Source organism: Hordeum vulgare, chromosome 3H (genome assembly GCF_904849725.1).
Source record: "Hordeum vulgare subsp. vulgare chromosome 3H, MorexV3_pseudomolecules_assembly, whole genome shotgun sequence".
NCBI lineage: Eukaryota > Viridiplantae > Streptophyta > Magnoliopsida > Poales > Poaceae > Hordeum > Hordeum vulgare.
In genome coordinates, this window is record NC_058520.1 from 357,370,069 (window position 1) to 357,393,118 (window position 23,050).

The following is a 23,050-nucleotide window of genomic DNA, read 5'->3' on the forward strand; positions in this document are numbered from 1 at the left end:
TGCAATTCAGCTGCTCCAGGAGTGCGGTCATGGGGCGGAGGTACTCCGAACAGGGCCTTAATGCTCAATACCTGCAAATTGTTTCCATGATTTCTTTCGAGCATTATCCCAGGGAGGCGAATGGATTGTCACACTATCTGGCTAGGCATTGATTCTCTCCTTCTTAATTAATGAATGAGGCAAGTCTTTTGCCTGTTTCAAAAAAAAAATAAGACTAGCTATGATTGGGCAGATGATGCTCCCATCTTTTTATCGTCGCATGTACTACTCTATGTAGCTCCACCACAGATTATAAAATCACCATGGGGATGGGGCTTTCCCTTCAAAAAAAATACTTGGAATGTTTCCCGAAGAGTGTAGGGCGCAGTAACCGCCACGCACAAACACTGGCATAATTGTTCCCTGTACCAACCCAGTTTAGACCAATCCCGTCGACACTTTTGTTCTGGCAACATCTAACAAACATACGAAGGAAGAGCATATCAATGGAGTACCTGAACTACACGTAAGCTTTTAGGCAACAGGCGGACACATCTGACTTGGAGAATTTGGGGGCACACAAAGAGAAAGGGGAAATAAGAGCAAACGCAATTGAGAAAAATGCAGTCAGAAAATACATAAAGGCTTCTGTGCTTGTGACCAGTCAATGATAACAACACTCTAGAGTTTGCGCAGGCCACTACAAGTATGGTACATTCTACAAGGATAGTTAGACCTATCCAAGGGCACCTGCAGCAACTGGGATGACATCAAATTGGGTTAGTTCTTGAACACAGATAGCTGAAGACATTTTCATGAGCTGCCCTCGTCATGTGTTTATCTGCAGCAGAAAAACGCCCTGTTTCTACATCATAAAACGTTGGCTGGAACTGGACGACAGATGTCCGCAAGGACCAACTTGTTTGACGTAGAAGGAAGGTTGCTACCTGATATCACTTCCAGAGCTTGACAAGCTTATCATGACTTACTGAGGCGACCAACCCTGATGCATTTGATGCAGCTAGGGCTGCAATTAAGCCGTCATGGGCGTTGCTGATGGTCACCGTATTCTTCTCCCTTATGTCCCAAAGTTCCAAGGACTGCGCAGACACGATAAAAATGTCAACACAAAATGGATTAACTTGGGCCTGATAAGTAATGACCGCATAAGATATGAGAGAGCTTGCCTCGTAACAACCAATTACAAGCAATGACGGATAATTCGGGTGAAAAACACAAGAATTGAACTTGTTTCCACTGCAATTCAACTCATTCACACGGTCGCCGTCATTTCCTGAAGTAAATGACCACACCTTGACAGAATCTTCACTTACAGAGGCCAGATAGTCACCCGCAGCATCCCAACAAATCGACTGGATGTTCTTTATGTGTCCCTACGCATGAACAGAAGTTCCTATTACAGTGAGCACCACACTGATGAAAGAAACATTAATTGCAATACCAATCTGACAACATCGAATTGTGCTGGAAACTTGGATTGCAAGCAGGCAACATACTCGATAAATATATTCACTAATCACCCATTCATCAAACATTCGAAGGCCTACCCAAACCCATGTAATGATGATCTGATGTGTAGTGGCAACGGTCTAGCTAAAAGACATGAACCAAAATGAACACTATATTACTGCAACAATCCTATAATAAATCTCATACAGTATCATATAAGATCAGATAAATTCTCACACAAGTGCCTCTACAAGTCCCCTTATTTATCCTAAAACCATTGGCCTGGCTCAGCCCCAGCCCACAAACTTTTTGCAGGGCTCATTATCCCGCATCGCGTTACCCCCTCGCCAGTTTTTGTGATGCAAAATTCACTTCTGTAAATTTTCAAAAAATAAATAATAATTCATGTATCTAGGTTGTGGTGTAAAGTTTATGTACGTAAATGTTTATTTAAAAATATGACCAATTAAATCGCATTTTCACGGCGAGGTCCAACGCTCCGAGCTATAGCAACAGCAGCTATTGCTAACTATCGTGGAAACTATTTCCAATAGCGTCTTATTGATCAAACTATTAATAGTATCATATGCATGCTTAAAAGTGTGAGTCGACAGAACTAAGAAACCATAGTAATTTCGACGTACTTATATATATCTCCATAGCACCATTTCTCAAGTCTACACCTACCAAATCAGTCAAAGTAGCATTACAACCATTCAAAACAGAATCTGTCAAAACAAGATTTTGGATGCCATACTAGTAGGCTTTCTGATTTTTCAATTGATGTCTTGTGTACTCAAATGCATATTCTTTCTGGGCTTAGTTATATAACTAGAATTGAAAACGGCTTGCTGTTTTGGCCCATTACCATATACAAGGAATAGCTTCAGCTAATGCTGCTTTCACTCAAGGCAAATAGCCATGCTAGAATAGCGATACAAGGTGCCATGACATAGCTATTAGGCTGCAAAAAAAAAAAAACCTAGAGCGTAGCAGTAGCTAGCCATTTAAAACACTTAGTATGACCATTTGCAACCTGTGCAAAATGGAGGCTGCCAAATCAGCTGAACTCCCAAATTACCAGAATGACTTCTGACAAACCTATGTTTAGTGTCCATACATGTTGCAAAGAACCCAAGATCGCAACCAAATTTTCCCAGTGGTTCTAGTAAGACATTTGTTAAATGCTACAAAGGTGGGGCCACTGGAGAAGAAAAGAAAAGCATGGTATAGCATAAAGTACACATAGCAAATGCACAAGTAATTGGGAAAAGTTGAAAACAATTCAGGGATGTGTTTGACTATGATCTCTGGTAACGAACCTGTAAGGCATTCCTACACACTTGTAGTGTTTCTGCATCCAATATTGATATCATCTTCTCAGAGGCAGCTGCAAGATATTTCCCTTGACGAGGTTGATATCTCAACTGCAACTGAGTTGCACCTCCCTGGGAAGATAAGATACCGGTAACAGGAGAAAGTTTCAACGCACTATAAAATAACATCCTTGACAAACAAGAAATGTTTGGGAGAGAAAAAGGGCTGCATACGTTGAAGACCCTAACACACGTCACACAGCTACCATTGTTTATGCTCCAGCAGCGCACTTCCCCATCACTATCACAGGAGCAAATGATGTCTTCTTTATTTGAATGAAAATCAAGTGACTTAACAGATGCGGAATGACCCGTGAAAGTGCGGAGGGAATAGTCTGGCTGTATATAGTCAATTAATTAGTAAGTGCATTTTAAGGTATATGACATCTTGTGAAATGTATGAGAGACAGTAGTTAGAAATAGGTATACATTGTCAGCATCCCAAACCCGCACAGTTTTGTCAAAGGAAGATGTTGCAAGGCGGGTCATGCTTGGGCTAAATCGAACATCTGTAATAAGCATCGAGTGTTCTTCTAATGTAGATTTGGGGTTTAGGGCATCTGTAAACCATAAAACAGCCTGAAAAATGCAAAAGCGGGTATAAGCTTCCAGTTTCTTTCACACCAGTATATTCACAATTACTTATATGTTGGTGTCCATACCTTCTTATCGTGGCCTCCGGTGGCGAGCAGTTTTCCATCTGACGAGAAATGGCAACAGGTAACTTTGCTTGTACTCGCACGGGCTTTTGCAACCTCAGAGAAACCAGACCCTGCAATAAAGAAAAACTGGGCAATGAGTAACCCCATCAAAATAATTTGCAACCAAGTAGAATGAAACAAGTCCGCGGCACCCCACGGCATATAGAATCATTTATCAGCATACCCATGTCCTACATAGCAAATGAATCCCAGATCAAACACATCCATATAAATTCTTCGCCAAATCAGCTATTCTCCCATGTATTAAGCTCAAAGAAACCAATTAGTCTCAAAGCACACCACCTGCTAGGGGGCACTCGATGACTTCCTGTCACCCTTACTGTCATCACAATTCATTACTCACCGGCAATGGATGTATCCTCCGCCAAATTAGATCAATGCTAAATGTTGTGATTGACTCCCAGTGAGTTATGCAAGAATTTAACTTAAGGTGCATGCTATAGTGGGGTTATGAAATTTCAAATTCCAAATTTGATTGACACTAAGATCTGTCAGCTGCTGAAATGATATTTCGAGCAAGAAGGGCTTGATCAAGGTACAACGATGGCTCAGCAGAAACGTCCCTTGGCATCTACTAGCCGCTTTTCGGTTTGGCAGGGATTGCCATGGATTAAGAGCGATTGGCAAGGAATTGAGCTATATTCCCTGCTAATTCCTCTTAATCCCTGTCAAACCTCTTCAAACCGAATAGGGCCATAGGAAGTAGCTTTTGGGAAGGTGATACAACATAAAACACGGTAAATTATAATTCCAAAGTGTCCTTTCCTACAGTTTTGCTCTCATAACTACAAGTACGATAACGTACTTACTAAACTGATAATAATTAACTACAACAGAACTAAAGACCCAAAAGCATTGCATCTTGCAAAAAAATACACTATACGCATTTTTTATTTAACAAGTTATCTGATACAATCATGCAAATCAATCTCTCAAAGAAAAAAAGGAATTGCAACTTGTTGAAACCAAGAATCACACATGACATTCCAAAGGAATATGCGTGGGAAATACGGCGATTGTTACAGCTAGGCCAATCTATTTGTTCAGACGAAAGAGTCTACTCAAGAAAAAACATGTATCAGAGGGAAACAAAACATACCTTTACTGGCATCAATGCAGTGTCCCATGGTTTCCCGAGGATCCATGTCCTCCTGTGATAAAAATGAGTCTACATTTTCATCCAAGGAGCCATCTTCCAGCAAACGGTCCACATCACCCTGAAATTAAGAACTTCTGTCATCTCACTAACAGAGGCAATGTGCTAATGACACTTTCCAAGGAGAATGTCTGATTTTTCACAGTATAAATACCAGTGGGTTTACTGGAGAGTTCAAGCTTCCAGTGCCATCAGAACCAAACATCATCAATGGTTTCGACGGACCACCATTATGCAGCAGCTGTGGCATGGACATTGCATCTCCTGGTGTGTGAGTGGAAGGCGTCGAAGGTGCAGAACTTGGAGATGGCCCAGCAGTATTTGCTGTTCCTGAACTATTAGCTCTACTAGAGGAGACAGGTTTCTTTCTCTTCTTTGATGCCTGAACCACAAAGAGAACAATGTCAGTGTTTGAACCACTAAATCGAATTAATATCAAATTTACTAATCTAAAACAATTGAATGATTACCCATATCTTCCGACAAATGATATATCACAGAACCATGAGTAATAGTGAAAGCTCAAAGGGGGCATACTAACCGCATGACAACAAAAAACTGAAACTCCATAGGAAATTACGTACTGAACATCAGAGTAATGCTTAAAACAGGTGGCAAGGTAGCATAGCGAATTGCAGTTCAAATATACTGTGCAAAATCTGAGAACTGCTAGCGTGACTTTACAAAGAGACAAACAATGCTCCTATTGTCTTATCAAGTTATCATAGGTTAACAAATGTGTCTGCACAGAACACCATCCAAAACTTGAGATCCTAACACTTATTAAGCACTCAGCTCTGTAACTGTATGTGGCGGGCCAGTTCTTTTGGGTGGCTTAAAAAATAAGCTGCCTCTACCCAGCTTTAAAAAAATGCCCACTAAATTTGCTGAGACTTCTAAATTAGTTATCTCATAACTAGCTCAAAAGCCTCAATGAATATAAGAGACGGCTTATGAAAAAAGCTAGGGAGGAGGCGGCTTATTTTTTAAGCTGCTAAAAGAACTGCATGCGACTGAAATGGGATGCATGCTTCGTTATAAGATTGATTTATCGCTAATGACTCAAAAAAGAGGCAAACAAAGGTATATCTACAACCATTAAGACCGTCACTCCACATTGCAGCATAAATAAGCAGTATTATGTTAGATTTAAAATATTAATATAAACATCATCTGCTGAAAACATTGTATTTGCATAACAGTAACATACTTGGTCAGCTACTACAAAAGAGTTTGGTATGCTTCCATCAATAGGCGTGCATCCAACTCCAGGCTTTTCCTGTTGCTGGAGAAGCTGATTTGAGCTCTGAGATTGCTGACTGGAGACTGTAGATTGCTGAAGCTGCTGTTGCTGTTGTAAATGAGCAATTTTCTTCTACTACATAGAAACACTCATATAAGGAGAGAAAGAGCATAGTTAATAGAACAATAGAAATTAACTTTCCTGTTATAGGTTTAGTCATCAAAGGAACAACAGCAGTTCCTGGTTTCTAAGATTGTTTGGCTGGTCAGCTTCACTAATAGAGGCAGTAATAGTATGCAGATAAGATGATGAGAAAAGTACAACAGTTGCAGCACTTCAAATAGAAGGAATGGAAAGGTCTACAAAAACAAAGGAGTAGAATTCGTTCTCTGTTTAGTTCTTAAATGTATGAAAGAAAATGTTATGAAGGGAAAACAGTGTTGGACAAGTAAAAAGGTCTAATGGATGGAAACTACTCCCTCTGTTCCTAAATATAAGGCCTTTTAGAGATTTCAATACGAACTACATACAGATGTATATAGACGTATTTTAGAGTGTAGATTCACTCATTTTGCTCCATATGTAGTCCATTCTGAAATCTCTAAAAGGCTTATATTTAGGAATGGAGAGAGTAAAACTGAATATGTTTCATTTGGATCAGTTCTGAATATATGTACCATTTGGCTAGGATGTTCGCGTTCCATCCTTCTGTAAACAAACTGCGAGTACAGTCTCTATATAGTACTCTCTCCTTCCAAAATATAAGGCGTATTAGTTTTTTCCTAAAGTTAAAAAATTTAGTTTGACCAAGTTTATAGTAAAATTATCAACATCTATAATACCACATACATACACTACGAAAACATGTATGTGGTGAGTTCAAATTTATACACTTACATACATATTTATTTGGTGTTGTAGATGTTGATTTATTTATTTTTTGTATAAACTTTAGTCAAACTTAAGAACGTCTTTAGCTTGACTGAGGACAAAACTAATACGCCTTATATTTTCAGAAAGAGGGGGGAAGAAACTAAGAACACCATAAGCATCATTATTGCTTCAACTAGGTAAATATAATACCTCATAGAGAAAAACTTATATTGCTGATTCAGAATTGCTAATTTCATTCGACTGATTTTTAATTTGGCGTCACTCGAATGCTTTGTCTTTCCAATCACGTGCTGTGATTGAACTACCAGTTTGTTCATGTGTATAGGGTAATAGCACTCGCTCCAAGCTATAGTATGTACTGCGGGTGTTTATTTATTTTGTTTATGTATTTGGTATTAGCATTCTCCTCACAAGCATTCCACATTGTTTCAATCGTATTTTTTATTTATATGGGCTTACTATTCTAGTACAACTGTTGTTACAGTGGTCATGTACATCAAATACAGTATTCATTACTTGTATTTTTTTTCGAGAAAACGCAAAGACTTTGCGTCTCATTTCATTGAACAGAAGAAGAGTTTAGCAGTACAGGTCTCCGAGCAGGAGAGATACAGGGTCAAAATGCAAGAAAATTAGTGTCCGTCCCAAGCCATGGGGAGGACCAGTCCCAGGCCAGTGGCGCCTGCCCGACCCAGAGTTATCTGCTTCTCAGCGGTTGACCCACATGTTGGTTGTTATGATCAGAGGCCCAGTTAGCCAAACTGGCCTAGTTATCTTAATAATATTAGGGGCTTAGCCCAAGTTATCTTAGTTATCTTGGAGTCCAAGTTATCTTAGTTATCTTAGAGTCCAAGTTATCGAGATTATATAAACCGATGTAAACAGCTCTTTTGGAATCAAGCAATAAGACAATTCTATTGCCCGGCTCCCAGAGGAGCCGGAACCCTAACCCTAGCCACCGCCTCCTCTACTCGTCGTTGCCTCCTCCCTACGCCGAGACGGCGCGGTCGCGCCGGCCGCGGCGCCCTCGTCTCCTCCAACCTCCATCCTACCCTTATAACCTAAGGCAGAGGGCCGGTAGAACCCTAGTTTCTACCAGTTTGGTATCACGAGGCTCTGGTTCGATCATGTCATCACCGCCGCCCGTCTCCACCGTTGTCCCACACCACCACTCCGATGATCTCCACGGCCGGCTGGCCGCACCTGCCTGCGCCGGCCTCTTCTGTCGCGCCGCCTCCGGCCGTCCTCACTCCGGAGGAGCTGACCGGCGCGATCCGCGACCTGGCTACCGCCATCCAGGGCATCCGGCTATACCTAGCCGCGCCCTACGGGCCGCAGCCAGCCGCGCCCTACGGGCCGCAGCCAGCCGCGCCACCACCGGCCAGCGCCGGCCCGTCCTGGCCGCCCTGGCAGCAGCCGCTGCTGGCGGCAACCGCCGCGCTCGCCTGGCCGCTGCAGCCAACACTGCAGCTGCCTCCGCCACCCTCGGCCGGGCCGCTGCAGCCGACCCTGCAGCTGCCGCCGCCGCCACAAACCACCTCCGGGCTGCGCCCTACCTCTGTGCCGGGGGTGCCGATCCACCAGCTCCGGTTTCCCCCCTCGTCGTCGCCGCTACCGGCCTGGGTGACCGAGTCGTCACAGCCGGTGTACACTACGGCCTCGGAGCCGCCGCACATCCAGTCGCCACCGGCGCCACCCCCGCAGTACGGCGGGCCCTCCAGCTTCGCCGGCGCCGACCCCTGCACTACTCCGCGCCGTACCGCCAGGGCAGCCCTACCCACACGCCGCCGCGCTTCGCCAAACTGGACTTCGCCACCTATGACGGCACAGAGGACCACCTGAGCTGGCTCAACCAATGTGACCAGTTTTTTCGGATCGCACCTCGCTCGCTTCATATCACCTCCGAAGTGCCACACAGACGTGGTATTACGCTCTCGAGCAGGACGAGGGCGGCATGCCTCCATGGGAGTGTTTCCTCGAGCTCTGCCTCCTACGTTTCGGGCCTCCGATCCAAGGCCTCCTACGTTTCGGGCCTCCGATCCAAGGGAGCCGGTTGGCGGAGCTTGGCCGCCTACCCTTCACCTCCACGGTGCAGGACTTCGCCGACCACTTCCAGGCCCTGGCGTGTCACGCGCCTGGCGTGACGACTCGCCAGCGGGCCGAGCTCTTTGTCAGGGGCCTCCCCGACGACATCCGCGTGGACGTCGAGATGCGCGGACCACAGGACATCCAGACAGCCATGTACTATGCTCGCGCGTTCGAGCAGCGGGCGGTGGCTATGCAGCAGGAGTTCCCGGCCCAGGCACCTCGCCCACCCCCTCAGCCGGCTATGTCTGCACCCAGCCAGCCTGCCCAGCCGGCGACAGGGACGCCCGCCACAGCAGCACCTCCACCGTTCCGTCGGTTAACCCCGGCCAAACAAAACGAGCGTCATCGCCAGGGGTTATGTTTCAACTGCGATGAGCCCTACGTGCCAGGCCACGTCTGCCCACGCCTCTTCTATCTGGAGGCGGACGACTATGTCGCGGAGGATACAGCTCCATCTGAGCTTGCAGAGGCGGCAGCCCCGACGTCAGCCACCGCTCTCGTGGTCTCCCTGCATGCCCTTGTCGGCATACGAACGGAAACAACGATGTTGTTGCCAGTGACGGTTAATGGGGAGCGCCTCTTAGCTCTCCTGGACACGGGCTCTACACACAACTTCCTGCCCGCGTCTACCATGCATCGCCTGGCCCTCCAGCCGACGGGCGGCGAGCAGCTCCGAGTTACCGTGGCTAATGGTGACCGTCTCCGCTGCCACGGAATTGCACAGCAGGTTCCCATCCTCATCGACGACGAGTCCTTCGCCATCACGTGCGTCGGCATCGACTTGGGCGACTAGGACTTCATCCTCGGCGTCGACTTCTGCGGACGCTCGGACCCATCCTTTGAGACTTCGACGCACTGACCATGACTTTGTGGCATCAAGGGCGCATGGTGCAATGGAAGGGCGAGGGTGGCACTTCTCCAGCATTTCCCTCTCAGCTGTCGACCGCCATAGCAGACTCCGAGCCGCCCCTGTTGGCTCATCTCCTCATCTCCTGCAACGGCACAACGACCTTTTACAACGACCTTTTACCGGTGCTCCTTGTTCACAAGCCCGGGGGCTTGTGGCGTTTCTGCCTCGATTACCGTGTTCTCACTACCACGACGACGAGGGTCAATTTTCCTATACCGGTCATGGCGGAGCTCCGGGAAAAGCCGCAAGGGCCACGCTTATTCCCTACGCTGGACTTGCGTTCTGGCTACCATCACGATCACTTCGAGTTTTTGGTGATGCTTTTCGGTCTGTCCAATGCGCCGACGACATTCCAGGCCTTGATGCACGACGTACTTCGGACTAGCTCAACCCTCCGAAGGCACCTTGGGAGCAGCTCAAGGAATTCCGCCAACATTTTCTAGACATCCAGCTCGAGGACGAGCTGTTTGCGCAGGCGTGGAGAAATGTTATGATCAGAGGCCCAGTTAGCCAAACTGGCCCAGTTATCTTAATAATATTAGGGGCTTAGCCCAAGTTATCTTAGTTATCTTAGAGTCCAAGTTATCTTAGTTATCTTAGAGTCCAAGTTATCGAGATTATATAAACCGATGTAAACAGCTCTTTTGGAATCAAGCAATAAGACAATTCTATTGCCCGGCTCCCAGAGGAGCCGGAACCCTAACCCTAGCCACCGCCTCCTCTACTCGCCGTTGCCTCCTCCCTATGCCGAGACGGCGCCGTCGCGCCGCCGCGGCGCCCTCGTCTCCTCCAACCTCCCTCCTATCCTTATAACCTAAGGCAGAGGGCCGGTAGAACCCTAGTTTCTACCATTGGTAGTGTAGCTGACAACCGCTGACAACTGTTGGTAGACATGACTGTTAGGAGGTATTAGTATTAGTTTAGGAGTCCTTATTAGTCTATTAGTATTAGTCTAGGAGTCCTTATTAGTCTATGTTTACTTTCCTTGCACCTCAAGTCTTGTGTAATATATATATGCCCCTTGGGCCTTCAATAAACATAAGTTGCTTTCCTAACATGGTATTAGAGCCTAGGTTTAGGTCACCGAACGCCGCAACTCGTCCTCACGATCCAAATTTTTTTCCCGTTCCCGCTCCAGCCCCCGTTGGATCCCGTCCGCCTAGATCTGCTCCATCTGTTGTTCCTGTCGCTGAATCTCGTCTCTGCCCCCCGCTGGATCCCGTTCCCGTCGCTGGATCCAGTCTCAGCCCGCACAAGATGAGAAAGAACAACGAGGCCGCCGCAGCGACAGTGGCCACGGGGTTGCACCCGTACCTGGCGAACGCCAAGCCGGCGAAGCTACACCCGTGCAAGCGCTGCCCCAAGGTGTTCAACTCGGGCGTGCAGCTCGACGGGCACATGAGGATGCACTACGACGGCCAGGTGAGAGGGAGGAGGCGCCGCGTCAGCGCTCCCGCGTCGGCTCCCGCGTCTTCGTGCTCACCGGCCAGGAGGCCCGCTTCGACGCCGGCCCCGCCATCCCGCTTGCCTACGCCGTCGCGGGCTTCTCTGCTCTGCTCTCATCCTTCTGCTACGCGGAGCTCGCCACCGAGATCCCATCTGCCGAGGGCTCCTTCATCCAGGTCAACGCCCGCACAATATGAGAAAGAACAACGAGGCCGCCGCAGCGGCAGTGGCCGCGGGGTTGCACCCGTGCCTGGCGAACGCCAAGCCGGCGAAGCTGCACCCGTGCAAGCGCTGCCCCAGGCTTCGTCAAACCCGCCCATGCATCTACTACTGTCGCTACATGCACGCCATGCTGCCCACTAGTACTTCCGCATGCACGCCATGCTGCCCGCTAGTACTTCTGTCTACTTTCGCATGCACGCCATGCTGCCCGCTGGTGCTAGCTACCACTTGGTACAACGTGGTGTATGCTACCTACTGCTAGCTACTTCCTGCTGCTACTATGCTCTCTCTTCCGTTGTCATTGTTTCTAGTTTTTCAGGGTTTTTTTTCCGCTGCGTCTACCAAATCCGTAGATATTTTGTGTTCTCATGCCATGCGAGTCCATCATACCTTAGTCCGTCAGCCTTTCTCCGGTCCTGATCCTTTCTATACAACTTTTGTGGCCTATTTGCCCTTGTTGTTTTCTATAGGATTTTCTGGACTTCTTTTGCATTGTCGATCTACGTCCATCGTGCCTTATCCGCCGAGCTTCTTTCGCCGACGGTTGTCGAGGACTATGATTTTCTGCACAATGTTTTATTCTCTTGATGTGCCATCTTCTTTTGACAACCCATCTTCTCTTGATACTTTTGTTGTATCTTCAAGTGATGCGATGTCTTCCTCTGATGTGCCATCTCTTCGGTGTCTTCCTCTTGATGTGCCATCTTCTTTTGACAACCCATCTTCTCTTGATACTTATCTTGTATCTTCAAGTGATGCGGTGTCTATCTCTGATGTGCCATCTCTTCGTTCTCTCCTTCGGCGACTCGACAAGTTTTGAAGACTCTTCATGCTACGACGACACTCTCAAGACGCGGACTTGGATTATCATTTTTTTTAGTATTACACTTCTTCAAATGCAATGCTATTGCATACGCTTTGCATTTGAGGGGGGGTGTTAGGAAGTATTAGTATTAGTCTAGGAGTCCTTATTAGTCTATTAGTATTAGTCTAGGAGTCCTTATTAGTCTATGTTTACTTTCCTTGCACCTCAAGTCTTGTGTAATATATATATGCCCCTTGGGCCTTCAATAAACATAAGTTGCTTTCCTAACAATGACCACTATAACAACAGTTGTAACAGACAGATAACAGCTACACAAGGTGAATTCATTTTCAGTCGATTGTCATACAGACAGTCCCACAATTAGCAGCAGAAAATTAGCCCCTGAAAGGTAGGACGTCATAGAACATACCTTTATTAGCATGTCTATATCTGTTCGTGATCCACCACTTTGGCTAGGAGAACCAATATTTGGAATGATATCCCCACCACTGTTTGTCTGCCCATCTTGCCCCATGGCCATATTTCTATTGTTAAGAAGCATCCTTAATCTTCTGGTATCAACATCACTAACTGTAGGGGAAGCCATGTTTTGCTGCGCTTGCATCAAAAGCTGCTGTTGCTGTTGTGGATTCAGAAATTGGAGCTGTTGAAATTGTTGTTGCGGAGATTGCATAAATGACTTCGGCTGCAGGATACCGGAGCGAAGCTGGTCAAGGCCCTGGTAAATAAAAGGTGTATATGTTACAACAGAATTTGCAAGATAGCACCCATGTTAGAGCAATCAATGTCAATCACATGGTTTACAGTATACTCGGAAAGTACACAAATTGTTTGTTGCTTCTGCAACTGCAGAATGCACATGTGCTCTGCATAACAGCCCAAAGAATTCATTGTTCACAAATTGCAAAAGTGTGCTTGCTAAGGATACCCAGGAATCAGTAACAGAACTAGAAACTGGCAACAAGAGAGAAACATGTAACGAACAAGCAGTGCAACCATTAAGGTATGTGGAGACGTTGGTATTTTCGTTCAGAATGGCCACCAGGGCCACCCAGCAGTGGTTCGACTACTGCCGAGAACAAACCAATCCGGTTGCGGGTTACCGAGTTGAACCTCATGAGCACTAGACTTCAATATTTTGTGCCGTATCAGTTGATGGAATATCACACCTCTCCCTCCCTCCATGTTGCATTCACAAAGTGGATCTTCAGGTGCAAGTACACGTCACGAAAAATAACATCTACCACTCTACCATAGTACCACGCAAAAGAAAAATAATTGATGTAAGAAAGTTAAATCTTCCTGGAGCGTCTGCACTTGGCAAGGGTTTATCATACATCACCTGGAAAAGGAGGGGCTACACACTTGCAGTTCTATGGAAACTAAACTATTTGTTTATATAATATAACTGTGCCCCTGCATTATGCAGACACACCAAGGATGTGCCTCGACCCCTATGCATATAAACAGCCAAAACCGAATCCACAATAGGACCATAAATCATAAGCAGGACACATACATGATAAGAAATAAAGCGTAATCATAAGATAAAACGTACCGTGAGTGGCCAACCTTTCAGAGTCAAATTGCTTCCACCTTGATTAGATCCTGTTTAAAATGACATCTGGATTAAGCTTAGCAAACCAAGCACTAAAAACAGTTTGAATAAGAAAATAGTGTAAGCTGAAATTTGAATAGTTAACTGACGCAACAGCAAATCTAGGCAATAAGCTGGACAAACTATTACCTTGGACACCAATGAATGATCCCTCAGGACCTGCACTCCTGGGTGTCAAAACTGGAGTGATCTCAGTTTTTATACTCTGTAAAGAATAAAATATGATAGCAGATAAGAAACTAAAACTGATAATGCCCACTCTTTTCTAACTAGTTTTGGCATTGTGCATAATTATGAGAAGCAGTGGGAAAACTTTATGTAACCTGTTCTTGCATAGGCAATTGTGGGTTTCTTGCCTGAACCTGTTGCAGAGCACCTGACAACCCACCAACAGTTCCATGCAAAATTTGCCTATAAAAGGTAAAATTTCAATATTATTTGAAAGCAAATGCACATCTTATTTGCATGAGCCAACATCAACAGTTATTCCTTATGGTGTGATAAGTTTCTTACTCTAAGGCCCAATCATGATTCATGAATCATGACAGGTCATGGTACTTCCAGTAGTGAACGAAGTCACATACCTTTTGTGCAATCAAAAATTATAACCTTACAATGCTACAGAACAGAACAGTTGTCTGCTGCGTATCCATAACAACATTGCAACGTACTAAAGTCTAGACATAAACTATAGCGGTCATGTGAAGAAAAGAGTGTGATGTAACAGTCGTGTGTCCTGTAGCAACACAAAGATATGTACCCACCCAACCAAAACAAAAATGTTATAGTAAGTATATTACTTGCTATAAATAAGGATTTTTATCCCATATACAAATCTACTCCATTCCAAATTAATTGAAGTTCTAGCTTTGCCGTAAGTCAAACTTCTCTACATTTGACCAAGTCTACAGAAAAATGTGTTAATATTTAAATCATATATATAGTACAAAAAGTATTTTATGATAGGAGTAGATATAAGTAGACAAATTTAGTTCCGTAGATAGACTTGGGCAAATGTGAAGAAGTTTGACTTAGAGAAAAGTCAGAACTTCAATTAATTTGGAATGGATGGAGTAATAGTTAGTCATGTTACTGATCTTCTCCGTATTTGTGAGGAGGACCCCATATAAAGAGGCCTATTACGACCATCAAGATTAAGCAAGAAATACATAAAAAAATCCTAGTCTATCAGGGACTGCATCCTCAAGGCGCTGTTGCGTCGATGAAACTACTTCATAGCAATAACACAAAGAGAAGTGTCACATTCCTTGACCCTCAAGGTACAATCAATTGATGGAAATAAATAAATTCAGAATGAGAGTATGGTTCAAAATTCCAAATGCTACAGGGCCTACTGTGATCTGAATTTGAACAAAAAAGGTATACAAATTTTCCAGGACGAACAATCTAGAAAAAATAAGGTAAATTCTCGAACGCACCTTGCGCTTAATGTTTTATGTGCCTGTTTGATCACAAAGATGCCAATTATGCTACAGAGAAAGGGACAAATCCTAACCCAGGATATAATGCACACGAGATCTCTCCAACAAGAACTATGCACTCATAACAATTTATTGTTTTCCCTCAGTTCCTGTTCTACCATCTCATGCAAGTTTGTCAACGCATACATAATCTACAAGTTGAGATAATAAATACCCTGAAGATTGTCCGCCTGCGGCTGCTTTCAACGACGTTTGGTTTGGATCAAGTGCTTGGCCAGCATTTTCCCCATACCTTTGCTGCACCTGGAATTTTCACAATACAAATAAACATTTTACGTTTATCGTTGTTCTATAAGGGGGTTTCTACCCCACCTAGGCGGCGTTTAGGCACTAGGCATCACCCCTCCAGCCTGCCCAGGAGGCTACCTAACCGAACTAGCCGGCGACTAGGCACTAGGCGCCACCCTGCAGCCGTGCTTAGTGCCTTTCCAAATACTGTTATTTTCGCGAGGAATCAACAAAAAAAAAATAAGAAACATGATCTGGTAGGAGTTATACCTTCAATGATGCCTCATCCAGAGAATCTCTTTGAGAAGGGAGCTTTAATCGCTCCTCATACATTTTTGCTGCCATAGCATTCGCAGTTGCTGGGTTTTGCCGCATTAAAGGATCAATTCCAGAAAGCCCACTTGCAGTGCCATTAAGAAGATGAGAACCATCTCTACGCTGCTGCTGCTGCTGCTGTGCAGCTCTCTGTAACAACATTTGCTGCATTTGTATTTGTTGATGCTGTTGAGATTGTTGCTGCTGCTGAGATTGTTGTTGCTGCTGTTGCTGTTGCTGTTGTTGTTGCTGCTGTTGCTGTTGCTGTTGCTGCTGTTGCTGTTGTTGCTGCTGTTGCTGTTGTTGTTGCTGCTGCTGCTGAGATTGCTGCTGAGATTGCTGTTGTTGATGATGCTCGTGTTGATGTTCCCTTGCTTTCACTAACTGAGTCTGACAGGGTACAATAAAGTATAGCTTTATTTCTATGAACTTCTATGGGTTCTCTATAAAATTTACTTGAAAATGTGATTTTTCTAGTTTTATTTATGTTCCATAATTTTTCGAACTCCATAGTTCCTCTGATATTTTTCACTGATGGGCTGTTATGCTTGGTAGGGTGTAGCGTGTATTGTGTATTGTACCCACCGCAAATAGTCCCAGTTGTACTTGGGGAAAAGAGTAGCATCAAGCTAATGGGAGAGAGAACTAGTTGTTAAAGCTCAGAGTAGTGGAGAGGAGAAGAAACAGAGCTCAGATCAATGTAGGGAAAGAAGAAGCTTTGGGAAGGAAGATAATAGAAAGCTTTGGAAGGAAGGTAACAGAGGGGTCAAATTTGGCAGATCTATAGCTGGCCACATCATACTAATGGAAGTTATACAATCCTACTATGTAGTATTTTGGTGGTACAAAACTGAAACGATACATCATTGCACTATTTTCCATTTTTCCTTATAAGAACCAGGTATTTCAAGTTTTACCCATGAAATGGATAATATATTATAGAAAAGAAAGAGCAAAGGTACATACCTGAATATATGATGCTGCAATATCTGAATGCTTCTCATTTGTTCTTGCTATGAATATATCCCAAAATACCGACCACCATTCAAAAAGGAAGCCACCAGGAGCATCAATTGCTAAGAGAAAGATAACCGCAGAAGGTGAACAGCAGTACTCGATATGGGGAAACTAAAAGCCTACTTACTAAAATAGCTTCATGTCAACTTGCTGAGAGGTACATACCAACTGGATCTGGTGAAACCTTCCCTTCCATTTGGAAGGCTTTTGCAGTTTCCTGCAGATTTCTCTTCACAAAATAGTCATATATGTAGACATCCAACCTGTTTTATTAGACAATCAATCATTTAGTTTACTGAGAAGGATGTTGAAGTTTAAACCAGATAAGTTTGAATTCACAAGTACATTGTCATTAGAAACAGAGGAATGCTACTGCATTAACTTTATTTCATGTTCTCACATTCTCAATAACAAATTAATCATGAGCTAGAAGCTTAAAAAGAAAGTCCTGATGTGTTCTATACTAGCGGTTTAAAAATTGTGACCTTTTAATATTCACAGAAAATATTTAGGTAGAGCAACCGACTACACATGAGCCACAAATAATTACAACCAATCATTATTAGCAGGCGTGGCCACAATACCGAGGGCCTCGTCTAAAAGAGAAAATGCTCCTCGCAACGCTTCGCAGACCTCGGCGTATCTCCTACCGCCGTTGCCGCCGGCGTTGGCCGCGATGGCGGTGGGCCCAGCGCCGAAGGTGTCTGGGCGGGTGGTTCATGGCGGTGACCCCCTGGTGCGACTCGGGTGATGCCTACGAGGAGATCATGAGTGGCGGCCCTAAGTTGTGCGGCGACGGATGTCGCCTCCATGGCATGGTGCTTCTCTGGAAACGAGTGGTAGCGGTGGGCCATGGATCTAATCCCCAGACAAATCCGTCATCGGTGTGGCTCTTGGCCGGCCGGAGGTGCGCAGAGGGGCCAGTGAGGGGCTATTGGAGTCCCATTGCAGGTGTTCTGGCGGCTGCATGCACCTTCACGGCGCGGCCTTTGGTGTCATTTCCTTGTCGAAGGCATCGTTGTTGCAGTCTTCGTCACCTCGCTCGGGCTGCTCCGGGGGAAACCCTAGATCTCGGTATCCTACATCGGCGATGGTGGTGCCTTTGATGTCGCTCTTACCCTGGGGGTATCGTTTTGCAACAGGTGCTGATTGGAGGAGCCAGGAGTTGGGAGTGTTGCATCTACCGCACCGACGAGGGCAGGTCGACGACGAATGCGTGATGATGGACGCGCATAGAGTGGTGGCGTTGTTTGGCGCCGTGGCGGTGGTCGCCGGCAGGCCTGGCGAGAGTTATGCATGGATCCCTATCCTGAAGATGGGTCGATGGAAGACGGCGGCGGCGGCTTCTGGAGAGTGCGCATGCGAAGCGCGTTGAGGGTCCACCGGACCAATTTGTGCTCCCGACTCGCTATTGGTCTACTTGGTGAGGCCTCTAGGTCTAGATGGTAGGGCTTTGGTGAGAAGCCAGGGCACATGGACCGATCATGGCCACCCCCATTATTGAGCTTGTAGGGTAGCGACAGCTGTCGCAATCGAAGGTGGCTTCGAGTTGATCGATGTATTCTTTTTGTCAGACTTTGTTGAATAATTTAACAAAAATGGTTGTATGCATCATTTTTATGTAGGAGGCCAGGGGTCTCAACCCCCTTTTCTAAAGGAAAAAATCATTAGTAGGCTTTCCTTTTGCGAGAGAATCATCATTTGTCTGGCCATAGTGGGAGTAACTTAGCTAGTAACATAACGCACCCCAAGGCAAATTTGCTTATATGGCAAGTATTTAATGAGAGAGATGTTTGTGATAACATAATACGTTACCATAACATAACGCACCCCGAGGCAAAATGAGTCTACATCTAAGGCCAACTCCCAACGCAGACACCCAATTTGTCCGCTTTGTCCGTTTGGGTACGCAAGGCCAAACAACGCGACCCAACGCAGCGACCCAAACGAACATCGTGTCTTTTTTGTGTCCGCTCGGACCCATTTCCGTCCCAAATTTGGGTCCAAAGCGGACACAAACCGGACGCTCTCTGTGTCCTCATCGTCCGCCATTCTCTGGCCTGGCCCACCTGTCACCCACCCCATGACTCCACCCATACCCGAAGTTGGCGCCACCTTCCGCTGCCTTGCTTCGCCGTTGCCTTGCCTCCTAGATCTGTCGTGTCGCATCAGTGGTGTGTTGGCCGCCGCTCCGCACTCACGCCATCGGAGGGCGGGCCATGCGATGCGGGCGCTGTGGCCTATGCAGGGGAAGAGGCCTCACCGTGTGAGACCACTCGATCCAGACGAGATGGGCCACGCCGCCAGCTATTGCGTGGTAGTCGTGGCTGCAATGGCATGTCAGGTGTCGGACGTGCACGGCGGCGGGATGGATGCCCTGGTCGGCGCTGGTGGCCGCCATCCTCCTTCCGCCCAACGATGTCCTCTCTTCTGGTGTTCTTTCCAGGCATGTCCATCCCAAATGGGTCCAGTGCGTTGGGTCCACAGGTCGTGTCCGCCGGTCCGCCGGTGTCCACGTGTCCATTTGGCGCCTCAAACGACTCTCGCATTTAATCCAAAACAAATTGGGGGTAGGCTAGAGTTGAAACCCATAAGATCTCACAACCAACTCATGGTTCTGACACATGGATAGCAAGCTTCCATGCACCCCTGTCTATGGCTAGTTCTTTGGTGATACTCCAGTCCCTCAGATCTCTCTTTATGGACTCCTCCCATTTCAAGTTCGGACTACCGCAACCTCTCTTGACATTATCAGCACGCTTTAGCCGTCCGCTATGCACTGGAGTTTCTGGAAGCCTGCACTGAATATGCCCAGACCATCTCAGGCGATGTTGGACAAGCTTCTCTTCAATCGATGCTACCCCAACTTTACCATATATCATCATTCCGGACCCGGTCCTTGTGTGGACACAAATCCATCTCAACATGTGCATCTTTGCCACACCTAACTATTGCACATGTCACCTTTTAGTCGGCCAACACCCAGCGCTATACAACATTGCGGGTCGAATCGACGTCCTATAGAACCTGCCTTTTAGCTTTTGTGTCACTCTTATGTCACAGAGAACTCCAACTCCAAACGCTTGGAGTCATTTCATCCATCCGGCTTTGATTTGATGGTTCACATATTCATCGATATCCCCATCCTTCTGCAACATTGACCCCAAATATCCAAAGGTGTCCTTTTGAGGCACCACATGTCCATCAAGGCTTGTCTTTCCTTAGATAGCCAAGCGAAAGAGAATTCCAAGATTTTGTCTCCACGTACTCGGTTTTAGTTCTACTAAGCCTAAAACCTTTCAATTTCAAGGTTTGTCGCCGTAGCTCTAACTTTCTATTAACCCCCGTCCGACTATCATTGACTAGCACCACATCCATCAACAAAGCAAAAAGATAAGGGCTCAAAATTGACCCTAGTGCAGTCATATTTTAATCGGGAAGTCATCATTGTCGCCATCTCTTGTTCTAACACTTGTCACAACACTATCGTACAATGTCCTTGATGAGGGTAATGTACTTTGTTGGGACTCTTTGTTTCTCCAAGGCCCACCAAATGACATTCCGCGGTATTTCATCGTAGGCCTTCTCCAAGTCAATGAACACCATATGCACGTCCTTCTTTTGCTTCGTGTATTTCTCCATAAGCTGACATACCAAGAAAATGGCTTCCATGGTCGACCTCCCAGGCATGAAACAAAACTGATTTTTTGTCACGCTTGCCATTATTCTTAAGTGGTGCTCAATGACTCTCTCTCTCCCATAGCTTCATTGTATGGCTCATCAGCTTGACTCCACGGTAATTTAGTACAACTTTGAACATCCCCCTAGTTCTTGAAGATTGGTCCTAATATACTTTGTCTCTATTCTTCTGGCATCTTGTTTGCCCGAAAAATGAGGTTGAAAAGCTTAGTTAGCCATACTATCGCTATGTCTTTGAGACCTCTCCACACCTCAATGGAGATACAATCAGGGTCCACCGCCTTGCCTCCTTTCATCCTTTTTAAAGACTCCTTGACCTTAGACTCCTGGATTCGCTACACAAGACGCATGATGGTATCATCAAAGGAGTCGTCCAGTTCAATGGTAGAGCTTTCATCGTCCCCATTGAACAGCTTTTTGAAGTATGCTCAATCTCCTCGTCCTTCACCAGGAGTTGGTCTGCTCCGTCCTTGATGCATGTGACTTGGTTGACATCCCTCGTCTTCCTCTCTCGGATCTTGGTCGTCTTATAGATGTCCCTTTCGCCTTCCTTCGTGTCTAAGTGCTGGTAGAGGTCCTCATACGCCCGACCCTTTGCTTCACTCACAACTTGCTTTGCGCCCTTCTTTGCCACCTTTTAATTCTCTATGTTGTCTACACTCCTATCCAGGTACAGACGCCTGAAACAAACTTTATTCTCCTTAATAGCCTTCTGGACATCATGGTTCCACCACCAGGTATCTTTAGCTACGCTTCTACTTCCCCTGGACACTCTGTACAAACTCCTCTGAGGCCACCTTACCAATGCAAGTCGCCATCTTCATCCACATATTGTCTGCAGCACCTCCTTCCTCCCAAGGTCCCTCCTTAATAACCATCTCCTTGAACACCTGAGCTACCTCCACCACTTTGTTCTAGCGACTTTGTCATGCTTATCCCACTGGACACGAATCCAAAAGCAGAAGTCAGCCACCACAAGCTTATGCTGAGGGACAACACTCTCTCCAGGTATGACCTAACAATCTAGTCAAACTGTATATCTTCTCTTCTCGAGAGGATGAAATCAATCTAGCTAGAGTGTTGACCACTACTAAAAGTCACCAGATGTGATTGTCTAAGTACTTCCTGCTATGACCAGCCTTAGTAGGCTTGTGAAACTGTAACCTCCTGAAATAACGAAGCTACTTCGCCTTCAAAAGTGCAGCCCTTGTGAGAATATTAATGAATTGAGAGGTGCTAAAAATTCATCCTTTCACATTTTGACAAAAATCACAAGTCTACCATCAAAACCTAAGCTTCGGAACCAAATTAACTGTATACTAAAATCACTAATACAAGCGTACAGAGACAGTCTAATCGGGAAGTGAACTAATTATATACAAACAGGACACAAATCGTGCCAGCAATTACTCGCTAAGCTGAGCCTACTGGGAAAAGAGGAGCTACAATGGAAACCACTGAGAAGTAGGAGCTCCCACAAAACGATATTCCCCTCTCGCTCGCAGACAGTACTAATCAATCACAATGCTCCCTCAGGAAGCACCGTCACCGCAGAACTCCACGAATCAACACAAGGAAGCATGCAACAAACCAAGGATTTTAGAAGATATCCTCACATCTTATCCGCCTCCCAGTTGGTCTGCGACTGAGACTGAGACTGAGATTGAGACTGCGACATGGCTCCGCTCCCGGCGCCACAACCTAGGAAATCCGGAGGTGCCCACGGAAAAGGAGCCCGGCCAGGATGGTCTTTCCCCCCGACAAGCCACTCCGCCGCCTCCGCCTCTAGGGCGACCTAGGTAGTGGGCGCGGGCAGTGACGCGCTAGCTCCCCGCAGCCGCCGGGGACGGTGGGCGCGCGTATCTCTCCCCGCAGCAAGGGCGAGACCTCAGGGGTGGCTGGGTGGGGGGAGGCGAGAGGAGAAGGTCGGATGCGTCTGGAACGGCGGGACGGGAGGAGAGAGTGGAGCGTAGGCGTAGCAGAGAGAGGTGGGGGAGGAGTGGAGAGGAAAACCGAAAAACGACGGGAGGGAGAGGAGATGGGATTTTGGCCGTGCTGCGTGCACCAGAGACTTGTATGGAACGGATGATGTGTGTATGAAGTGTGGGTCCACGAATATTATTTCCGTCAAGGGGCCTACTGTCAATTCTTAGGGTTGAGGCTTCATAGGATAGGATTATCATAGGGATAGAAAAATTGTAGGAAATGAAATGGCACCTATCTTAAATCCTGTGAGTAGGAATAGAAAAAGAGTTGTTATTTGATTCACATCATAGGAATATTTTCATTGAGTCTAAGCTAACTTTTATTTTTCTTTAAAATATGGAGAATAGGAACCA

The 23,050-nt window shown here is 46.0% G+C and overlaps 1 protein-coding gene across 3 annotated transcripts; it reads right to left on the reverse strand.

The window, feature by feature from the left end:
• Nucleotides 1–576: 576 nt before the first annotated feature.
• LOC123443851 (transcriptional corepressor LEUNIG-like) lies at nucleotides 577–22,731 on the reverse strand. 3 transcript variants are annotated; one of them, XM_045120389.1, is made up of 19 exons: nucleotides 22,328–22,731; nucleotides 17,178–17,275; nucleotides 16,962–17,071; nucleotides 15,951–16,385; nucleotides 15,607–15,695; nucleotides 14,274–14,361; nucleotides 14,080–14,155; nucleotides 13,891–13,940; nucleotides 12,742–13,050; nucleotides 5,914–6,078; nucleotides 4,858–5,085; nucleotides 4,647–4,764; nucleotides 3,488–3,597; nucleotides 3,255–3,404; nucleotides 3,000–3,164; nucleotides 2,772–2,897; nucleotides 1,167–1,373; nucleotides 927–1,079; nucleotides 577–820 (listed from the first exon to the last, which is right to left on the reverse strand). In XM_045120389.1, the coding sequence occupies exons 1-18, from the start codon at nucleotides 22,387–22,389 to the stop codon at nucleotides 933–935; spliced, it is 2,733 nt and encodes a 910-aa protein (XP_044976324.1). In that variant the 5' UTR covers nucleotides 22,390–22,731; the 3' UTR covers nucleotides 577–820; nucleotides 927–932. The 3 variants fall into 3 exon arrangements, with proteins under 3 accessions (XP_044976324.1, XP_044976325.1, XP_044976323.1); XM_045120390.1 differs by having other exon boundaries at nucleotides 577–838; XM_045120388.1 differs by having other exon boundaries at nucleotides 577–1,079.
• Between the last annotated feature and the right edge of the window lie 319 nt (nucleotides 22,732–23,050).